This window comes from Equus asinus, chromosome 11 (assembly GCF_041296235.1).
Source record: "Equus asinus isolate D_3611 breed Donkey chromosome 11, EquAss-T2T_v2, whole genome shotgun sequence".
In the NCBI taxonomy this organism is placed as follows: domain Eukaryota; kingdom Metazoa; phylum Chordata; class Mammalia; order Perissodactyla; family Equidae; genus Equus; species Equus asinus.
The window spans coordinates 52,500,208-52,523,189 of record NC_091800.1 but is presented as its reverse complement, the minus strand read 5'-3'; the positions used below and the strand labels follow the sequence as shown (position 1 = coordinate 52,523,189).

The following is a 22,982-nucleotide window of genomic DNA, read 5'->3' as shown; positions in this document are numbered from 1 at the left end:
TGTAGCTCACTTGTGTTACCATCAGAAATGTTTTATTATCTTTGAGTGAGAAGCAATAGTCCCATGTCTGTCTTGACCATTTGGGAAATGCTTCTTCAATTTGGGAAAGTTTTGGAACACCTAGTCTAGTCTTATCTAAAATACATATTTCTTTAGGTTTGACGTGAGTCCTTTCTTTTTAGAATGACTATGTGATTTAAATCCTCTGATTTATATCTATCCCTAGTTTTTCTTAGTTGAAGAGCTTTGACTGATGCCTTTTCTCTGATGGATCATTGACAATTATGAAAGGAATGCAAGTTGTGCCTGATGTCTGTTCTCCCTTCTTTAGTAATAGCATTTTAAACTAGGTACGTGGCCACGCAGAGTCAGGACTACATTTCTTAGCTTATCTTGCTGCTAGTAATTCCTCCAGTTCTGGCCGGTGGAGTGTAAGTAGATTTTTCGTGTGACAGCTTCCTTAAGAAAGAGAGTGTCCATTGTTTGTGTGTATGTGTGTGTCTTTGTTCTCTTTTTCTCTTTACTCATTCTTTCTTCACATCCTGCTGTTTGGAATACAGTAGCCAATATTTTGGACCATGCAGTTGACTCCCAAAAGGCAGAAGAAGAAGACAGATGGAGCTCGAGTCTTTGATATTTAACGTCACAATAGAATGCCAAAATAGCCCTGTACTCCAAACTGGACTTCAGTGTGAGAGGGAAATAAACTTCTGTTTTGTGTACCCAATTGCTAGTTTGGGTATCAGTCATAGCAGGTGAATCAATCCCAATGATTCTCAGACTTTTATAGTAGTTAGGACTCTCAGAGACAACAGTGAGAACTGCCACCCATATGAAAGGATTCTGAGTGACCCCCAGAATTGGAGGAGCCCAAGAGCTCATGAATCACACTTCTAAGGATGTCTACAACCAGAGACCTGACTCCACTAGGACTCTTTCTCTCCATTATCTTGGTTTTAATTCTCTTTTTCTTTAGGTTTCATTTTGTGTTACTCTAGACTGGCTTTCTCCAGAGAAGGGAGATGGCTATCTGTGATGCCAGACTAACTTCCTCAACAGCTTGAGGCTTCAGATAGAAAACAGCTGTGTCTCATCTTCTGTTTGGAAAATATTAGGGAGCAACTCAGATTGACTGGCTTGGGTCACATGCCCATCTCTCTATCTGTCACTGGTCCAGCCTTTCATTGTGGCCTACTTTGTAGGGGGTTGGGAGATAGGGCTGGGGAGGGTGCAAGGATTGGCAGCATTCACTAAAACTGTTTGTTCTAAATTAAGGTGGGTATTATTTAAATAAAACAATGCCTGTTTCAGTTGATAAGTCATTTATAAATGATTAACAATAAGAATCAGATTCTTTCTTGAAAGAAGTCCATATATGAAAAATACAAGGGCTGCTAGTTTGCTTTGAATTTGCTTTCTGTCTTTGAAGTTGTGAATTTTGGCAAGATGCAGCTCAGATAGATCCCTTGTTTGGAAATCTTAATGAAAATGAATTCTAGTCACGTCATACTGTACAGGCTAATTATTAGTAGCCACTGAACAGATTTCCTTAATTTCCTTGATCTTCAGTCATGTTAATTGTAATGTCAGCATTGAAGCATTGCTGTGATCATTAATCCTTTTAATATAGATATGAGGAAACATTTTTGGTGTTAGAACATTATGACTATTACATCATGAAAAACATTTACATCATGAAAAATATTTCAGTGCCACACATTTTATTTAAAATTTTAACATGAGAGTTTCCTTCAAGGAATTAAAATTTGGCAGTTAAATGTTTGACATACATAAAATTTGATAAGTAAAAATACTTTGGGGGGGCTTTGGTATATGGAGTTACCAAAGTTTACTTGAAATCTTAAATCATGAAAGATCAATTAATTGAAAGGTAATAGTGTCATGAGATCGAGTTCTCTTGAAGGGGAAAGGAGATCTCTGTCCACAGGGCACATCCAAGGGTGCATAGGGCCCGTTATGGCTGGGCAAAGACTAGTCATGACAGTGCCCTCTTCCAGATGGCTTTCAAGCAATATAATGGCATTTCAGAGACTTCAAAGGTAGAAGTTTATTGCTTTGGAAGTACTATATTCATTAATCTGGTTTCACGTCAGATGTCTGTGAAGTGCAAAGAAGGAATATATTTGTACTCCATGTCTCTGAAAGGCTCAAGCTTTTCCTTCTTCTCTGTAATTAAAGATGACAGGCAAATGAGGTTGTTTGAATCACCTAAATCATTATATGCTTTCCCTTGGTATCATTTAGCCAGACCACACAGGAGAAGGGGAGGAGGGGGGCCTTTGATACTAATGAACAAAGAAGAATGTCTTCAGACAGCCAGTATCAGCTCTGAAAATAGTCTTTCTGATCAGAAACTTCTAGGGAACGTTCATCCTAGTTGCAAACAGGAAGAAGGAATGAGCTAGAAAGACAAGTGTTGCTGCGAGATTTCATGGTACTAATTTTTCATTTCACTGGGAGCAGCTGAATCGGGCACGATTATGACTTGTGCTGTTTGCAGGAGTTTAATTCCACTGTGAGGGTTGAATATAGTGCAGTCTAGAGCTCTTCTCTGAGTCGTCACTATGTGGAGACAGTGCTTTTCCTTCACCCACGGAAAGTGCAAATCCAGGTCAGAGGCTAGGCATCTGGTTGCTGGCTGTTGCCTTCCTTCCAGCCTAATTTTGGAGAGAGACGAATGTGTGTGTTCCTTTTTATCCTTGGGTAGCAGGCAGTTAGGACTTTTCTTCTTTGAAGAAGGGAGATCTAAACCAATAAATACTCATATTTAGTGGTTAATGGTAATGTGTGCAAGTAATTGTTGTCTTTGAATAAAGGTTCAAGAATGTCATATTATTTTCATTTGCAGGGTGAAAAATCTGTTGGGATGGTATAAATATCTGAAGTAATACGAAGGCCAGGACAAAAATAGGTTTCTGAGAAATCCATGGTGTTTTTGCTTCCTGATAATATTACAGCTTTATCTACTGATCTTAGCCAGAGTGTGTCATGTCCAGGTCCCTCTGGACTCAGCCTTCGCTCGGTGGCCTCTTTTCCCAAGGCCCATTCCATTTCACAACTAAGCCTTGCTTAAAGAGTTCTCCTCTCAGGAGTTCAGATATTTCATAAGTTAAAATTACTTATTAAGTGTCCAGTTTTAGCTGTTCATTTGGATGACTTTATACTTTAATGGTATCATGGTAAAGGTCCAAGACTTGTCTTTCTTATTATATTTATTGCATCCTGTTTGAAAATATCTAACAGATTAAATGTTCTCAAGATTTTAAGATACTAGTTTTGATATACTGATTTTAATATACTCTAATTTTTTCAGTCTAACTTCATTAACATTAATTTTATTGCCAAACTTGTCTAGTCAGTTAAAATTTCGGCTAACTTACTTGCCAGTGATTAATTTTATAAGTCTAAAATCAGAGCAGCAGTAATAATGTTTTATAAACAGTGGCATTTTTTCAGTATTATAAAAACACTTTTGATGTTCTTTTTTGGTTAGATAAACTAGTTATGTGGGAAAGCTCCCTCTAGTGTCTGTTGTAGTAAATACAAATCGTGTTGAACTATACTTTTTTTAGTGATTTTTTTTTAAAGCAATGTAGGGTTCACAACAAAATTGAGAGGAAGATACAGAGATTTTCATAGAACTCTGCCCCACACGTGCATAGCCTCCCCCATTACCAGCATGACTCATGAGAACTGTGCATTTGTTACCAAGGATGAACCTTACATTGACACATCATAATCACCCAAAGTCTCTCGTTTACCTTAGGGTTCTCTCTTGGTGTTGTACATTCTCTGGGTTTGGACAAATTTATAATGACATATATAATTTCTGTGAGATCTGTAGTGATATCCCCTCTTTAATTTCTGATATTAGTAATTTGTGTCCTCTTTCTTTTTTTCTTAGCCTGGCTAGAGGGTTACTGATTTTTAACCGTATATTTTTAAAAATGTGAGCATGAAGCAATTAATAGGACTAATCTCATGAATAAAAAGCCTCCTCTTGAATAAACAGGTAGCAGTTTGATATTTGAAAGTGCTTTGTGGTTGGATAGAGGGATATGCTGCCTTTGAAACTATGGGTTTCATAATGCCAGCATAAATGAACAAATTACAATTTTTCTGGGGTGTTTCTTAGATGCCCCTATTCTGTGTTATTACAGTTAGAAATTGGAAGATTAACTTTCTTGATTACTCGTCAATAAGAAGTTTGATTTTTGGGGGTTGATGATTTGGCTTATTTCATCTTTTTGGTCATGTTTATATCAATATCCATATCTAATAGAAGAATTGTAAAATTATTTTTCACAGGTGACACAAATACTTTATAATCAAACTGCGTTATTCTTATTTTGATAAGGTACAGCACCATATATATATATATATATATATTTTTTTTTTTTTGCCTGACTACATGCAGACTTTTTCCAAAATTTATTCCTTATATAAATATTACTTCTATGGGATAGCTCCCAATCTCATACTAGGCAAATAAAGCAGTTTACTTACATGGTTTCATTTCAAGTGCAAAACCTCTCTTCTAGTTATTGACTGATTCCCAAGTTTCACCTAAAATATTTGAATTCTCAAGTTAAATCTTAGATTAAAATGCAAATTTCTCCATTAGGTGTTGCAAGGGTCACATTTCCACACCATCAGAGCACAGAAAGGGTAGCCTGAGTATTCTGAAGGTAACTTCACTTCAAAATTCTGCCTATAGTCAGCCTTGAATTAAATGAAATGTTCACTCTCCAGTACTCTGTTAGATCTTCTTCCCCATGCTCCCGTCAACTGATGAGCATGCTTTCTACTTTACGAAGGAAATTAAAGCAGTCGGAGGAGAAATTCTGCAGACTCCCACCACCACGTCTTCCTGCCTCTATGCCTTTATATTCTGCCTTTCCCTTTGAGATGAACTGTCCATACCTCTGGGTCAGTTTCAGACCTTTCCACTGTGCCTAGATTCTGTCTCCTCTTGCCTACTTAAGGACATTGCCAGCAATTCTACCCTCTTTCTGTAGATCATCAATTTCCCCTTCTCTATTGGATACTCTCTTGGAAGGTGTCATTTCTTCCATCTGTGAGAAAATTCACTTTTGACTCACTTGAACCTCCAGCTGCTGCCCTAATAGAGTGTCTGTACCTATTGTTTGGATTTCATTCCTGAAATTTTCTTTTGAACCTACTCCAGTAAGGCTTTTGCTCTAAGCCCCCATCAATACTTTTCTTGTCAAAGTCACCTATGATCTCATACTGATGACTCCCTCCTTCTTGGAAACCTTTCTTACTTGGCTTCAGGATACCATTCTCACCTGGTTTTACCCCTGGCTCTTGCTGTGTTTTTCTTTGCTCTTATCTCTCCATCTGCCAAACTCTAATCATTGTCTGCCTCACTCCTTGGTCCCTGGAGAAATTTCTCTCTGTCTAGCTAGCTTGTGGGCTCTCTCTCTCTCATATTTTCTCACTTGCTCACTCTCTGTCTTCTATACTCACTCTCTTGATGAACTCATCTATCTCATGGCTTTAAATGCCATCTATATGCTAATACCTTCCAATTTTTCTTTCTCAGCTTTGTCCTCTCCCCTGAGCTCTAGACATGTGTATTCAGCTGCCTACTGAGATCTCCCCTTCCGTGTCTATTAGCTTCTCAAAATTAACATGTCCAAATCTAAGCTCCTGCTCTCTTAAGCCACTACTTCCCCCAACCTGTTTCTCAGCTTTATGTTTCTAGTTCCTCTGGCCAAAACCCACAAAGTTCATCCATGCCTCCTCTCCTTCTCATACAGCCCACATTAGATCCATCAACAGATCATGTTGACTGTGCTTTTAAAATTTTACCCAGAAGCCTGCAGCTTCTTACCAATTCCATTGCTGTTGCTCCTGTGTGAACCACCGTTGGCTCGCCCTGACTGGGTGTAGTAGGCTCCTGCCCCATCACTCTTGCCATCTTTTCTCCACACAGCAGGCAAAGGGGCCCTCTAAACACATAACTCAGCACTCTGCAGTGCCTTTCCGTCTCACTGAGAGTAAAAGCCAAAGTCCTTTCAAGGCTCTGCATGATTTACATAGTCCCCACAGTGGCCTCTTCCATAATCTCTTGCTCACTCACTCGCATCCAGCCACACTGGCTCCTCAAAGTTCCCTGAACGCCAGGCAAATTTCTGCTTCAAGGCCTTCGTACGTGGTGTTCTGTCTGCCTGGAATGTTCCTCCCCAGATATCTTTATGACTCACCTTCTTGCTGACTTCAGTTTTTTACTCAAATATTTTATAGACAGTCCTTTCTCTAAAATTGCAACTATTCTGCCACCCCATCCAAATTTCCTGTCCCCCTTCCCTGCATTATTTTTCTCATTGGCAATTTTCGCTATCTAAAGTCCTTTATGTTTTACTTATTTATTACACCCCCTCCAACTATACTTTAAATGTTATGAAGGCGGCATTGTTTTATTTAGCAGCAGCTTCTCACTTCTTTCATCTCCTTATACAATACAAATCAGACTTAGATTTTGGCTTGAATTAAACATTATTGAATGCTTTCACTGTCTCGGCATGGTGTCGGGCACATTTGCACACTTAATTTAATTCAGCTTACCTCTGAAATAAACATCTTGATTCCCATTTTGCAGGCTGAGAAGGGTATACTGTCTTTTCTACAGACAATAATAGATATTGAAATGGGGCTTTAAACTCAAAGTCTCTAACTGCATGTTATGTACTTTTCTAATATACCATGCTGTGGACTAATCCACTTTTAAACTAATGATTTTGCTTTTGAAAGGGTATTTGAAAAGGCCGTCTTTGCCTATCCTTCACTATCTGGCTTCTTATCTCCTACCCCATCTTCTATCTCGGGACATTCATATTTTCCTTTAGCACTGAACTTAGCCGCTACTCAGGACATTCCGTTCTCGTAATCAAATCACATGATTCCCTGGGTTTTTTCTGTGGGTTACCCCTGTATATTTTATATCTGATCACTTTTGCAAATCTGGAAAGGCCATAAAGGCACAAATCATATCTTCCAGAGAAGGAATCCAACGATATGAGCAGTGTGACAGAGTGGGAGGGGAGAACTTAGTAGAAAGGTTTAAGGGATTTCTCTCTCTGATGCTGGAGGTAACTCAGAGGCCACCAAGAAAGCAGCAGTTAGAGAAGAGCTGAGTCAAAAATGAGTTTGGAGCAAAGTGGCTGAGAATATCTAAGAACTAAAGCCTGGGCTGAGAGGAAACTGTCTTGGCTGAAGCCCAAGACTCAAAAACCAGACAACTTGTATGACCGCACTGTAAATTGCAAAGATACTGTGATTTTTTTTGCCCCAAATAGTCTCGTTTCTCGTAATCTCATTATTTTCTTCTTTTTTGGTTTAACTTTGGATGTAAACAGTTTGTTTCCACATCTGTAAAACAAGATAGTGCAGACCAGTGATTTCATAAGGGCACCTTTAGTTTTAAAATTTTGTGATTTTAAAATCACTCTATCACTCTAGTGGATTTTGAATCTGGACCTAGTAATAATTAGACTTCTTTTAACTGTGCAAAATTTATCTTAAAATAATAATACAAAGTATTACAAAAAATAATACAAAGATACAAAGAATAGCTGAAGTACTTTTGGATACATGTTAAAATGGTTTAAAAATCAGTTTTGGGGCTGGCCCTGTGGCCGAGTGGTGAAGTTTGCGTGCTCCTCTTTGGCCGCCCAGGGCTTTCCCGGTTCAGATCCTGGGCGCAGACTTGGCACCGCTCATCAAGCCATGCTGAGACGGCGTCCCACATAGCAGAGCCAGAGGCACTCACAACTGGAATATACAACTATGTACTGGGGGGCTTTGGTGAGAAGAAGAAGAAGAAGAAGAAGAAAAAAAAAAAAGACTGGCAACAGATGTTAGCTCAGGTCCCAATCTTTAAAAAAAAAATCAGTTTTATTTCTTATTGATATTAAAAAAATCTTTAAAAAGACAACACGAATTGAATATGCTTCTAGAATAACTGGGTCTGGAAAAACCTCATAGGTTCTCAGGTAATGGTTAGTGTTTCCTTGATATAAGTGAACTGTTTCATGGCACGTAGATACCTTCCGATCATTTTCCGTTGTTTGAAGGTGAGATTTTAAAAGCCAAATAGAAATTATAACATCAAATGACTGAATTAATCTTTTCTCAAAATGCTGAGCTAATCTTAATCGTTTTATAAGTAAAACAGAATTAGAAAGGAAATCTACCTGTCCCCTAAAGGCATATATGACTTCCAGAACAAATATGTTTCTTTTCCCTACCGTCTCTCTTTGATTGACTAGTTTAAATTGTTCTCATTAGGCAGTTTTTTCAGTTTACTTGAAATGTTTCCTAGTATTTTTCCTCAACTTCTTTTTCTACCTTTCCCTCTTTTTTTGTACTTATCTAAATCTTGCTGTGCCTACTATAATTATTATAAAAAGATTAATAACGAATCAAGCAGTTAAGCTCATATCAATTGTAAAAGAATTTACCCGTTTCTTTTTCTTTAAGAAGCTTATTCTCACATTCATATTTGTATCCATTTTTAAGTGTTTGCTGTGGTCATCTATTTATCAATGAACTCTATGAAGAAGAAAGACATTGTAGTATAGATTAATCTCCTCTTATCTTCATAATTAATAAGCCTCAGAGACTTGCGATTATTTAAACAGTGTAAGAAAGACAATGGTGGCAAATTTAAAACGTTTTTTTTTTAAAGAAAGCTGAAGCTTCTGCTCTTCAGTCCTGAACAGTCAGTGGATTTCCTGATTGCAGAGTCAGGAAATACTTTACTCTTGAATAGTAACGGTTATTCCTGGGAAGTTTTATAATTGGCTGCATAGTGATAACGTGGACTTTAACAATACAACGAAACTAATGCTGGCTTATCTAGAAAGAAGGAGAGTTTCTTCAGTGCGACAAAGGGCTAATACTGACGTATATTCAGTGCACTTGGAGAACGACTCCAGTTTTCAACTGGCTTCCTGACAAAGGTATCTTTCCTTAGTGCTTTTTACTATCCAGATTTTTCTCCTGTGAAACATCAATGTGTGCTAGTTGTAGAATTTGTTTTCTTTTGAAGTCAAGTGTAATTTTTACAATATCATTGGATTTCTTGGAGTGGGGATAACTAATTATGATAATTAATGAGAAGCAACAGCATGACCTCTGGGGATGTAGTGGTAATCTTTTTTTCTCTCTAGAGTGAGGAATTACTTTAATGTCTGAATTTTGATACTTGAATCTAAATGATTTCAGTGAGATCACTGAAGGTGTAACGACAAAATAGTAGCTAAAGGGGGCACTGTGCTTTTTCCAAATATCATGAGGCATTTGAAAAAGCCTCGTTCATTTTATCGCTTGTTGAATTGATTATTGTGTGTTAATGGAAATGAATAATTTCAGTGACATAATATTTCTGGCTTAATAATAGAGATGATTTTCCATCTTGTTTTAATGTATGTTATCTTACTCCTGTATTGACACTAATGCACAAGTAAACGCGTAGAAATTTGGATCTAGGTAGGATCTTATTGACCATCTATCTGGTCCCCCGCTTTACTGGTGAGGAAACTCTAGGATGCAGGATTAATAACACGTTTCCTGGCAGAGCTGGGGATAGAATATACAGGGATGGAATATAAACCTCTCAATTCCTATTCGGTAGAGTCTTTTTCCTTATTGTTGTTTTGTGTTAAAGGTTATGTACTGCCACAGACTAAAAACTTTTCCTTGAATTGGCATTAAATCCTCATCAGGCTCTGTGGTGTGTAGGCACATTCTGAGCAATGGCGTTGTTCATGGCCAGACTGAATAACTGGAGTCTGCACCCTGAGTCCGTGGCTTGACGTGCTCCATAGCATCTGGGGACATTCCTGACACACACATTTACTTCCTAGTTGGGGTGATCAATGAGCAGCGTGAAAAGCCACAGGTCTCCATTTTTGGGGGGAGCTAGCTCTCTCCTGAGTCGGCAACAAAAACTTACTAAAACTATCTCAATCCAGGAGAACTTTTTTTTTTTTAAAGATTTTATTTTTTCCTTTTTCTCCCCAAAGCCACCCGGTACATAGTTGTGTATTCTTCGTTGTGGGTTCCTCTAGTTGTGGCATGTGGGACGCTGCCTCAGCGTGGTCTGACAAGCAGCGCCATGTCCGCGCCCAGGATTCGAACCGACGAAACACTGGGCCGCCTGCAGCAGAGCGCGCGAACTTAACCACTCGGCCACGGGGCCAGCCCCTATCCAGGAGAACTTTTATCAGAGTTCTGGGTAGTCGTTCACTACTATTTATATACCTCTGTTTGCTGACAACAGTCACTCAGTTTCTTCTGAGCACAGAATACGTTCCCAGGGGTCACATGTAAGAGCTCAAGGAAGACACGAGATCTCCCCAACTCAGTCTTGCACTTAAGAGCTTACAGTATAATGGTAGGAAAAAAAATGAGATGTTGAAAGATGCAAAACATAGAAGGAGTCAAACTCATTCAAAAACATATACGGTCAATATACATATAAGTATATGTCAGTTAACAGTGTCCTGTAAGAGAATACTGTTTTTCCGAAATACCATGTGTACATGCAAGTATTGGCTAGAGATTTTATTTTTCTTGTGCTGCTTCTGATTGATGCCTTAAATAAATGCCTCAATAGAAGGTTTCCTTGGTTCTCTGATAACTCATTTCCCCACTATGAATATTTTACTGCCCTTGCTTTATCAGTGTCCCTTCTGGTGTGGGCTCTGAGTGTGTAGGCTGGGGCTCTATAACTTGAACTTTTACGTGTGTCTTTGGATAAGTAAAAACAGAGCCGAATGTTGTTAGATGGGTTTTGTGTTAGTCTTTCTGCAGCCCAGGACATCGAAAGCCGCACACTCATGAGCTGAGAGAAGGTATTCAAGGCAACTAAAATCTGTGTTTTATGGTGCAGTTAACAACTCAGATTATTGGAAGATTAAGTTACCTACTCAGTTTAGTCGAGATGATACATTTTGCTTGTATAAACTGGGTCATTAAGTGAGTTACATTTAGGTATTAAGCGTTTACCTGTGGTCACAGGGAAGTGTCCTGTGAGACTATAGAAATTCAGCCTCTAATCATTTCTTCACATAAGAGCTTTCAATATATAAGGGTAGAGAAAAAGTACAAACATGGAATACAGAGGAATTGACACAACTAAGGTTGAATTGACTTTGTTTGCAGTCTCAATGGTAGAATATACCTCTAATAATCATTTAAATATTTGTAGCAAGATCAAAATTCTGTGGATTCAAAAAAATTCTATAGATATTTTTTATTCTGCATTCTGTAGGGACACTTGGAAATTTAGGAGCACTTGGATTGCAAAATCAGATGAAAAGTCTAATGAAATATGGTTAGTGAGGAAGAAGGGAGCATCTTTTGGAGGGTTTTGCCTAACCCACCTGAATCATTTTACTTTTTGCAGAGTTGAATGTCCAGCTCACTCTCCATAGTTTTGACGCCTGTCTGAGGCTAAGGCAAAAAGACAATGACAGAGGGCAAAGGGTGCTGGTCATGCGTTTGTACAAAACACCTGACTTTTTCCCTGAGAAGTGTCAAGTGTTCAGGGTGAGTCATTGAAACTATAGCATTTGGACTTTATTTGTTCATAGGAAATACTTGACTAGCAAACTAAAATTCTTGTGTTTTCTTTTTTTCTGGGGAAGATTTGCCCTGAGCTAACATCCACTGCCAATCTTCCTCTTTATGTATGTGAGCCACTACCAGAGCATGGCCACTGACAGACAAGTGGTGTGGGTCTGCGCCTGGGAACCGAACCTGGGCTGCTGAAGCAGAGCACGCCAAACTTAACCACTAGACCACCAGGGCTGGCCCAGTTCTTGTGATTTTTGAACTGTGAATGCTCTGGTGGTATATCCCAAATAATTATGTGAAAGAGAAGAAGTTCTGGTTTTAGAATTGGTGGAGAAGATGTGAAAATGTACCAAATATGTCTGAATGTGAGGCAACCCTGAGTATAAGATGATCTTCCTCTTTCCCAAAGATAAAAAAGGTTGTTTTTTATTGTTTGTTTGTTTGGTTTTTGCCAATACAGATATTGAGTGTACCTACTTTGTACCAGGAATTATTCTTGGCTCTGAGGATGCAAAGAAAAAAATGCAAAAAGAGAAAAAAGACAAATCATCACTCTCTTAGGGCTTATATTCTAGCAAGTAAATTATACGGAATGTTAAAAGTGCTATAGAACATGCCACAACTAGAAGGACCCACAACGAACAATATACAACTATGTACTGGGGGGCTTTGGGGAGAAAAAGGAAAAAAATTAAATCTTTAAAAAAAAGTCTGTTTAAAAGTGCTATAGAGAGTAATAAAGTAGGAGAAAAAATCTAGGGGAATGCTGGCTGTGCCAGAGAGACAAAGAGTGTGTGTGTGTGTTGTGTGTGTGTGATTTGGGGTGGGGGGGGGGTGACTGCTGTCTCACATGGTGGCATGAAAGCATGGATGTAGATGAGATGAGGGAGTGAGCCATGCACTTATCTGGGTAGGAGCACGGAGTTCAGAGACCTTGAGAGAGTGTGCTTGGCATTTAAGGAGTAGCTAGGAGGCCAGTGTGGCTGGAGCAGAGTGAGTGAGAGGGAGCATAGTGTAGGAGTAAGGTCAGAGGAAATGAGGAGAGGCTAAAGATGAAAATCCAGGTTGACTATCTAAGGGTCATACGGAGGCGGCATAGCCACAGTGCACATTTAATCTATCTGTATGTCACATGAAGATGGCCAGGGCTCTTAGGACATTGTAAGGATCTTGTCTTTTACCCTGAATGAAATGGGGACCTTGGAGGATTGCAGGTGAGAAACATGACTTAAGTTTGAAAAGGATCCTTCTGACTTGAGAGTAGGTTGAAGGGGGCAAGGGACACCACTTAAAAGGTTATTGCAGTAAACCAGGTGAGAGATAAGTAGTATTCCATAGTGTGACTATACCACATTTTGTTTATCCGTTCCCTTTTTTCTTCAGTTTTATTGAGATTAACTGACATATAATGTTTCATTAGTTTAAGGTATACAATATAATGATTTGATACATGTAAATATTGTGAAATGGTTGCCACAATAAGTTTAGGTACCATCATTCACAAACAGTTAACAATTTTTTTTTGTTGATGAGAACTTTTAATATATACTCTCTTTGCAACTTTCAAATGCAGTATTATTAACTGTAGTCACCATGCTGTACATTACATCCCCAGGACTCACTTGTCTTATAACTGGAAGTTTGTACCTTTTGACCCCCTTCACCCATTGCCTTCGCCACCCTCGCCTCTGGTAACCAGCAATCTGTTCTCTTTATCTCTGGGTTACATTTTTTTAGATGCCACATATAAGTGAGATCATACAGTCTTGTCTTTCTCTGTCTGACTTATTTCAGTTAGCATAACTCCCTTGAGGTCTATCTGTGTTGTTGCTAATGGCAGGATTTCCTTCTTTTTTATGGCTAAATAATATTCCATTATGTATATTTCTTTATCCATTCATCTGTCAGCGGACACTTAGGTTGTTTCCGTGTGCAGATATCTTTTCAAGATAGTGATTTTGTTTCCTTTGGATGTATGTACACACATAGAAGTAGAATTGCTGGGTCATATGATAGTTCTATTTTTAATATTTTGAGGGATCTCCATACTGTTTTCCATAGTGGCTGCACCAATTTACATTCCAACCAACAGTGTTCCCTTTTCTCCCCATCCTTACAGTACTTGATATCTCTTGTCTTTTTGATGATAACTATTCTAACAGGTGTAAGGCTATATCTTCTTGTGGTTTTGATTTGCATTTCTCTGATGGTTAGTGAGCATTCACTTGTTAATTAAGATTGTGGTTATTTCCAGTTTGGGGATATAATGACTAAAGGTTCTAAGAGTATTAGTGTACAAGCCTTTGTGTGGATACATGTTTTCAGAGCTTTTAGCTAAATCTCTGAGAGTAGAATGACTGGGTCGTGAGTTAGGTCTATGTTTAACTCCTAAGAAACTGCCAGTTTTCTAAAGTGGTGTTGCCATTTTACATTTCTGCATACAGTGTATGAGAGTTCCAGTTGCTCCACATCCCAATGGGCACTTGGTCTTTTTGGTCTTAGCCATTCTAGTTGATGTGTAATGGATCTTACTATGGTTTTAATTTGCATTTTCCCTGATGGCGAATGCTGATGAGGGGTGTCTGGATTTTAATCTCTTCATCCAGAAGGTTTTTTTATCCTCATTGTTGAAACTTTGGTTCTTTTCAGCTGAGGCTCATAATAACTTTTATTTATTTATGTATTTGTTCAGTCGTGGTTGGTATGTTAGTATGCTACACTTTTATTTATTTTTAACTTTTGACCCCTCACAATAACTTTTAAAAGTATTCAAAGGATATATTATGATTTATTAGAGGTTGGCAATGGCTTATATAGCTTCATGCCTTTGTTTTTGGGAAACAAAAATATTTAGAGTGGGAAAGTATAATACTGATATCATTAATTCAATCTCACTTTTAAGTCATTTATGTCCGATAGTATAATTTAAGTTTATGCTTTATTTTATGTAGGGTCTGACTATTACTTTCTATATTTTATCCTTTAGGATGAGAATGCATTCCGTGTGATAATAACAGGTCTAGGTAAACATAAATTATCTCTAAATATTCAACTGAAGTGAGGATTTTTAATTCTTTTCCAGGTTCCTGATGTTATCAGCAGCATAAGGCAGTTATCTAAAGCTGCCATGAAAGAGGATGCCAAACCCAGCAAAGATAACGAGGACGCCTTTTACAACTCTCAGAAGTTTGAAGTCTTGTACTGCGGCAAGGTGACGGTGACCCACAAGAAGGCCCCGTCCAGCCTCATTGATGACTGCATGGAAAAGTTCAGCCTGCACGAACAGCAGCGCCTAAGGATCCAGGGGGAGCAGCGCGGTGCGGATGCCGGCGGCGAGGAGCCCGCCGTCTTCGAGGCCGAGGCGCCCGGTTCCCCCGCAGGCATTCTGTTGGAGGAAGGGGATGGCGTCACCAACACCCACCCTGCCTTAGCAGCCCCTGCCAGCCAGCCCGGACCGTCCAGCTCTCGAGGGTGCTTCCCTGAGCGGATTTTGGAAGATTCTGGCTTTGATGAACAGCAGGAGTTCCGGTCTCGGTGCAGCAGCGTCACTGGAGTCCTGCAAAGGAAAGTTCACGAGAACAGCCAAAAACCACAGCCTCGAAGGAGACATGCCAGCGCGCCCAGTCACGTACAGCCCTCCGATTCGGAGAAGAACAGAACAATGCTGTTTCAGGTGCGGCCCTGGCAGGGGGCTCTCCCGGGTTTCGTCATCCATTGCTAGACAGAAGCAGCCGGCTCCAGCTCCTGCCCGTTCCTCATTCTGCAATAATCCGATGTTTATTTCTTACCCCCTGGGAAGCAGATAAAGCAGATGGAGAGCAAAGAAAAGTAGTGAAGGGGTGAGAGGCAGACGTGGAATGTGAATTGTAAGAAATTAGGGAACAGGGAAAGGAGGGGAGGGGAAAGAAGTTATTAAAGGAGCATCATGGAAAGCTGGTGGAGAGAATCAGAGTAGGCTGCTCCTAGTATCTCCACCATTTGCCTTAGGTCCATTATTAGATGTTGTTTTTGTTTCTTAAATGACAGAAAGCCAATCTTATAAAGGATTTAAAGATGTGACTCTGGGAGAGTGTGAATAGGCATGGAGGAGAAAAAGGGAGTATTCTAGAGAGGAAAAAAGAAGTCGAGAGACTCGTAGGTGTATTTTCGGAGGAGAATACCCCAATTTACTCTGTCACACAAAAAGAAAGCTTAAAGAAACACCTCAGGCCTGATAATTTACTGGACTAGTTATTAAAATAATTGGGTGCAAGCTGTATTATAAGTGTAAAAGATAATTCTAAAAAGTAGTTTTTGAAGGTGTACATGATATAGAAAATGTCAAGTTCCACTTAAAGGAACTTGATTTGTAACAATGCCCTATAGAGGTTCTTTAATTAATCCTCAGCTTTGAGGATTAACTTGAGTTTCCCTTAGATTTGAGTTTTCCTGAAAAAATGTGTCCTTTTATCCTGTTGTAAAGAACCCTTGAGAAGGAAATTCTGCAGTTACCTTGATAAACAGTCCCGGTGTGTAATATTTGCTTTATCGGAAGTTCATAGGTTTTTTGTTTTGTTCTGTTTCATTTTTGATAACTCTAGGCATGTAAAGTGTCTAGAGTCTTTTCTTGGATGATATGTTAACTGAGTTTCCTCTCTTATTTGAGATATTAGATTTGTTCTTTTTCTTAACTAGCACAGTCTTTGCTGTTAATTTTTTAAACGGTTGTTTATTTTTAAAAATTTTAACATCCATCCAATTGCAAATATATCTTTTCCTTACCATTTGGGAGAACGTATGGTTACAAATTATAATTAAATAATTGGTATTTTTAGAAATCATGAAGTGAGGAAAGTTTACTTTTGTTTTTTAAAAAAACTGTGATTTCTAATCTGGAAAAAAAATGGTTTTTTGTTTCTTGTAAATTAAGACTAACTTAACTTTCATGATTTTTAGACGAAAGGAAGACATGTTTTGAGACGGCTGATATTTAGGTTGAAATGTTGGTTGGATTGGATGCTGATGCACCTGTGAATGAAATATCTGGGAGATAGTATTTGCATCTATGTCATTAGATGAATATTTAATTATAAAGTAAGAGGTTAGGTTCTTGTGAGTTTCAATTAATTGGAATGTCTTTATTTTTAAGGTTGGGCGGTTCGAGATTAACCTTATCAGTCCAGACACTAAATCAGTTGTGCTTGAAAAGAATTTTAAGGATATCTCTTCTTGTTCTCAGGTATGTACTGAAGTAGATCCTAGTATTTGAAGAAACCAACTAAATCTTGTTTCTTAATTAATCACAAAATAGCTGAGCTTAATGCTTCAAATTTTAGTATGTTTTTAATTTTAATTATTTTCATGTAGATTTGTTTTAAACCAAGAGTGTTCATGTGTTTGTGTCTGTGCCATTAATAAAATCCTTTCCAGGTCCCTCAGTATCATAATGGTTTATCCTTATTATTGTCTACCCTGTCTCCTTGGAGCATCACTTCATCAAAGTGCTTCCAGTGACGGAATTTTTCTGGTGATGAGTTCTTGTGAAAATACCCTCACGGTCAGCGTTCCCCAGACTCTTGGGCAGTGGGACACGTGGGTATCACTGAGTCATGCTTGTTCTTTATACCCTGGTAGGTAGTAAAAGAAGAACTAGTACTTTCAACTTCTAGTAATGTAAATGCCAAATTTGGAAAAGAAGGTTTTGGTATATTTTTGTTCTTTTATTTTTAATTTTAAAACTGTGTATTTGAAAGTTTATGAAATAATTGAGACACGTAAATGTGTACAAGGTCATATTAAGCATAAACTAGTGTCCTAAGTACCTTAGTAATAATTTAGCATATCTGTCCAGAAGTTAGAGCTACCTAAATGTGTGGTAAACATAGAAAGGATTTTTGAAGATTTGGAATGGAGGAGTATCTAAATCTAGGTATGAGAAGGTTGAGAGTGCACAGATGCTTCTGAGGAGGTCCTTGGAATAGAGCAGGATTAAATTCTTTCCTAGCAAGGTGACTTGGAGGTATCTTCAGGGACCTGGATCTTGTCAAGGTCCCTTTCCATATTTTAGTGTTGAAAAATCAAGATTAGCATTACCATAGATAGGATATTCAGACATTCTTTCCTTCAAAAATAACAAGCTATTATATGTCTTAATTATTCGCCTCAGCCTCAACTAATGTGGTTTCACTCGTCATATCTTAATATTTATTCTATTATAAGGAGACATGAAATTATGTTGTGAAGATAAAAATCTTCTACTCTAATAACAGAGAGAGGCAGCATCTGACTGTTAGAAGAATATATTGCAATTTCTAAATTCCCATTTAAAGGACAAAAAATTTGGTAGAAAGATTATTCACTTTAACTGAAAAAGTGTTTTTTAAGCATTCTTGTAATTCCCTGTTTACTGGGCGTCCCTGCAAGACCCTAAGCTCTGTGAGGACAGGTGTCTTATTCTGTGGTGTGTTATTCTGTAGCGCATCAGCATAAGATGTGTTCAGACAAAGCTTAACACTTAGGTGTTCTGTAAATGTTGAATGAATATTTCTACATGTTGGGCCTTGTGCTTAGCACTGGGGAGAGAGAGGTGTGCAAACCAGTGGAGTTCCTGCCCCCCAAAGCTCAAAGACTCAACCTAAAAAGCTGTGCCTCCCCTCCACACTCCCCAAGCCTCCCAGTAACAAAACTAGCAATGTTCATTGAACATCCAAAGGAAAAAAAAAATAGTGGAGGGAGAGAAAACAAAGAAGAAAAGAACCAGCCAAACCAAATATACAAAACTGGCAGTTCAAACATGATTTTTTCTTTTTCTTTTTTTTTTAAAGCAAGCTTTGTATTCTGACATTCTGGTTCAGAGAAAGAATTAAACAAAAATATGAGGGAAATTTGTGGAAAGGCGTTTTTATTTTTTGCTTGAGGAAGATTTGGCCTGAGCTAACATCTGTTGCTAATTATCATCCTCTATTTTGTCTGTGGATCACCACCACAGCATGGCTGCCGATGAGCAGTGTAGGGCCGTGCCTGGAAACTGAACCCACCAAACTCAACCACTAGGCCATGGGGCCGGCCCTGGAAAGGCTTTTGATCAGAATAATGGTCAGGTTAACCTTCCTCCTCACTGAGTAGCCCTGCTCTTCTTAACTTCTTTCCATAGAATTGAACTGATATAATATAGCCACATTCAGCAACAGGGATGGTTTCTAACACATGCACACCTACAATGTTTCTTTCTTTAAAATCTGTAGGACTGTTTCCCTGGCAAGCATGAGGGAATAAGGGAGTGGTTTTCTTTACTGGAAACATTACCACTGCCTGAAGACTCGCTAAGCTAATGAGGTCCTATGAATTTTTCCTGTTTAGTACTGAGCTAGTGTAAGATATTCTTTAATCATTAATGAGTTGTACCAGGTGGAGCTTACTTTCACCTCATGAGTTGTAACCTCACTCCTTATTGACCTTTTTCTTTTTACCTGAGTTGATTTCCTTTTTCCATGTCTTTTGGATAGATTGAGTTTATGAGTATAAGCAGAGTGGTTACCATTTTTCAAACACACCAGGAGCTATAGTAGATATTTCTTAGTTCTCAGTCTCAAAAATTCCTGACAGTAGGTGCCCTTACTACTATTTTGTAATGAGAAATGCAGCCTCAGAGATAATTATTAGCAACGTGGAACAAACTCTCATGCCTAGTAGATTGGTTGAACCTAGACTGAAGCACAAATCTCTCTGACTGAAAAGCTTGTTTTCCTTTCACTGGGATGTAAATTATTGCAGGACAACATTAAATTTTTTGTTTATCTGGCTTTTCAAAACACTGTGCTTGCTATTGAAATAAGAAGGTGCTGTCTACTAATTGCTATGTATGTATTCAGGCTGATTGAAATTCACAGATGATTCAGAATTTTTTGTTAAGTGTAGCTGAGGTTTTTTCACCTGTATTCAGGAAGTCCAGTGATTTGTGAATTTGTATAATTGAGGTCTGCAAAAGTTTCTTTAATATATTAGTCTTCTAACTGTTGTGGCTCCTTGAATGTCTTTAAATAGACAAATATTCTGTTATTTTTAATGCATAGTTTAGGAAATTGTATGCCATTTAATTAGAGCATTGTCAGTTGTAGGTTTTATGGTTCTTAAGCTCATATGGACAAGAATAGGGTTTATGATGAATCATTAGCCTGCCTGTTCTAAGACCAATAAATTGAAAACTCCATTACTGCAAACACTGAGTAGTGGTTTTATCACGAAAGACAGTGGATCATGCCATCATATTTTTCTTCTTGTGGCTCTGAGTCACAGAGTGTTTGTCAGAAGCAAAACAATCTGAGTTAGTTTCATCTTTTATTTTATGTATCAAAGGCCTCTACATAAATCCGCTATGACATTGTGTCCCCATCACAGTGCTGTGAAGGAGAAATGCGTGGAGGTGTGAAAGCATAGAACCAACACTGATTTCCCTAGTGTTGATTAAAAGGACATATTCCCATGAACACTGCCCTTCTTTTTTCCCTCTAGGGGATAAAGCACGTTGATCACTTCGGCTTTATCTGTCGGGAGTCGCCAGAGCCTGGGCTGAGCCAGTATACCTGTTATGTGTTCCAGTGTGCCAGTGAATCTCTGGTAAGTGCTGTGTTTGCTGTCCACATGCTCCTGCCCACAGAGCCTCGTCTCTTATGAACCCAAGCCTCAGAAAGCAGCTCTCAGGGGGAAAAGAAGAGGGCATCTATTAGAAAGCCTAGGTACTTGCTTGAGTTTAACAAATCCAGTCATGTTACCAGGAGTATTTTTAAAAGGTAGGAAAAGACTAATAATAGAAGAGCTATTTTTCCATTGCTCATGTAAGAAGATAAGGAAGACCTCTTATTCTCTTAGTTGCTGTAATATCTCGGAGAGTATAGTGCTTATATCAACAGAGTAGAGAATGATTTTGTTTGTTCCCTTTATTTCACTAGCCCTGTCCTCATTTTTTAAATACTTTTATTTTTTATGGTCTTATTTTAGCCTTCATTTTCTTTCTTTGGAATTTGGAAGTCAGTTCTTCTCTCCAACACTCCCACCCCCTCCCCGTTTATGGGGGCAGTTGGAGTTCAAGAAGAAAAATGTAAGGCAAACTTGGAAATACATCTGAGTGTCTAAAAATGTGTTGATATTTTTCCCTAAAATTTTTTACTTATTCTTCCACTTGTGTTACCTCTCCTATTTGAACATAACCCTTTAGATGTATGACCATACTTTGAAAAAAAAAATTTCCTCAGATACGTAATCCTCTCACAAGCATTTCTGTCAGGGAAGCACACACCACTTAGACATGTACAAATAAGCCAGGCAGCTTTCTCCTCGTTTCCTTGGTGCATATTACAATCATTCCTGCTTTACTCTTGCCTTCCATATTCCCACTGTGGACACTGAGTTTAGGAATAATAAAGAAAGGGGGCTGAATTGGTACAAAGGCACTTTTTGACTAGTGCTCTCTGGGTCTCAACCTTTTTCTGTAGGGAATATAGCACTCTCATCACTAACAGTTTCTTACTCAAGAGAGTTTCATTTGAGTTTTGTTCTCACTCTAGATAATTAACTATGCCTATGAGGAATCCACATGTTTGTATGTAGGTGACCGCTATATAATAGGTTCAGTTCAGGACTCAAGATAGAAATTTGAGAGTTCTTATTGTGTAAATAATAACATATAACAATAACATGTAATATAACAATAATATATATGGCAACATAATAATAATATGTAAGGCGTGGGGATGTCTGAGCACCTGGGGAAGAAAGAGAGAGAAAGCCAAAGAGAACTAGTGATACAACACTGGAAAATCCCAACCAAGTAAGTGTTAGGGAGAAAATGATAATCTAGGATACTCTGCCCCATGCCCCACTCCCTACCCCATCCCCTGCCTGTTTCGCCTTTCATTCCTTTCCTCCTCTTTCCCTTCTCCTATCTAAGACTGATTCTTTCCCCATACACTAGATCCCTTACACTCTTACCTTCCCTAAACCTGTCATATATCTCATATTTTATTGTGGCAGTTTCATTTACCCGACTTCCCAATTTAGAAACCATGATGCATTCTCTTTCACCTTCTCTATCCACTTGCTCACCAAATCCTATTAATTTAAAGATAGAAATGTCCCTTATATCCATCTCTCCTCCTTTTCCGCTATGTCTGCTCCCTGATTCTGGACATTCGTTTTTTTTACTTAGACTACTGTATTAGCGTGCTAAGTAGTCTGCCTGCCCCTGCTTTAATCCATCATCTTTCCACTTTCTTCATTATGCTATAGCTTTATTTCTCACAAAATTTCCTCATCAGAAACCAATTTATGCCTCTTTGTTAAGGGACAAAAATCTAGATTGTTTAGCATGGCAGAAGGGCCTTCTTCATTCTTTTCTAAACCCCACTGGAAGACCATTTCCTTGCACATGCTGTTCTGCCTCCTAAGCTCTTCTCCAGGCCAGACCGCAGAGGCTGGTGTGATGGTTGGTGTGATGTTGCTTTTATTTGGTTCGCTACCAAAGCAGCAAATGGTTTGTGCATGGGACACATGAGATCAAGGATGTGAGTGAGGGGCTGGGGCCCACAGAAGCACAGCTGAAGTTCTGCAGTCACTGTTGGCTGCGTGGAGTGAGGAATCTGCGCGTCAGAGGTGGCCAGAGCCTGGGCTCCCTGCTTTTGTACTGTCAGACAGGGAAGGCGACCCTGTCGCCTCAGGGGTCCGCCCTGCTACTGAAGAGGGAGATTGTGCTATGCTTTCGTTGTCAATTTCCTGGTGGCCTTCCTGCTGCTTCATTGGATGTGAAGCAGGTCTGGCCTTGCTCTACTGTGACTTGAATACCTTTCCTTCTTTTCCACTGTGCATTTTTTTAGAACCAGGCTTAAATATCACATCCTATTGTTAAATATCACATGCCTCTTCTGACACCTTCTTTTTCAGGAGTTGACTCCTTTAGTTGCTCTGTCGTCAGTGCTCTTGCGGCACCTTGTTCATAGGCTCTAACAGTTCCTATGAATCCCCACACTTATTTATTTGTTCACATAACTTTCTACTCCACTAGACTGTGAATCCCACAAGGTTAGAACTGTTCCTGCTCTTGTCATACCCCCCAGTGTTGCTAGACTAGCAGGTGCTACATGTGTTTTGAGTGATTGAGTGTGTTACTCTTAACTTTAGATAATCATTTTCTAGGTGCTAGTTAATCTTTGGTTATTGGATAACCTGCCCTAAGAGGAAGACCAGTAAAACCTTCTTATTTCCGACCGCTTTTACGAGTTTTGTTTTGCTTGTTGTTTTTAGTATTTTCGTTTTACCCTTGTGCATGGAGAATGAGTTTTTGAAACAGGAAGTTAGAGTAGAAAGTCTGGGAGCGTACTGCA

General features: G+C 38.8%; 1 protein-coding gene and 1 long non-coding RNA gene across 13 annotated transcripts in view; one reads left to right on the top strand and one right to left on the bottom strand.

Annotated features, from left to right (window-relative positions):
- Positions 1 to 22,982, top strand: part of TBC1D4 (TBC1 domain family member 4) — a 172,429-nt gene that overhangs the window by 91,993 nt on the left and 57,454 nt on the right. For 9 of the 12 annotated variants that reach the window (XM_014859991.3, XM_014859990.3, XM_070519952.1 and 6 more), the window contains exons 2-4: positions 14,711 to 15,301; positions 16,757 to 16,846; positions 20,119 to 20,223. In XM_014859991.3, the coding sequence (XP_014715477.3) occupies positions 14,711 to 15,301; positions 16,757 to 16,846; positions 20,119 to 20,223 (786 nt within the window). Of the gene's footprint in view, positions 1 to 8,932; positions 9,009 to 11,532; positions 11,602 to 14,710; positions 15,302 to 16,756; positions 16,847 to 20,118; positions 20,224 to 22,982 lie in introns of those variants that run through there. The other 3 variants (XM_044779856.2, XM_070519955.1, XM_070519953.1) reach the window with 3 other exon arrangements.
- Positions 1,603 to 6,213, bottom strand: LOC106843095 (uncharacterized). Its single transcript, XR_001401102.3, has 3 exons — positions 5,879 to 6,213; positions 4,528 to 4,587; positions 1,603 to 2,766 (listed from the first exon to the last, which is right to left on the bottom strand). It is a non-coding gene; the product is annotated as an uncharacterized lncRNA (long non-coding RNA).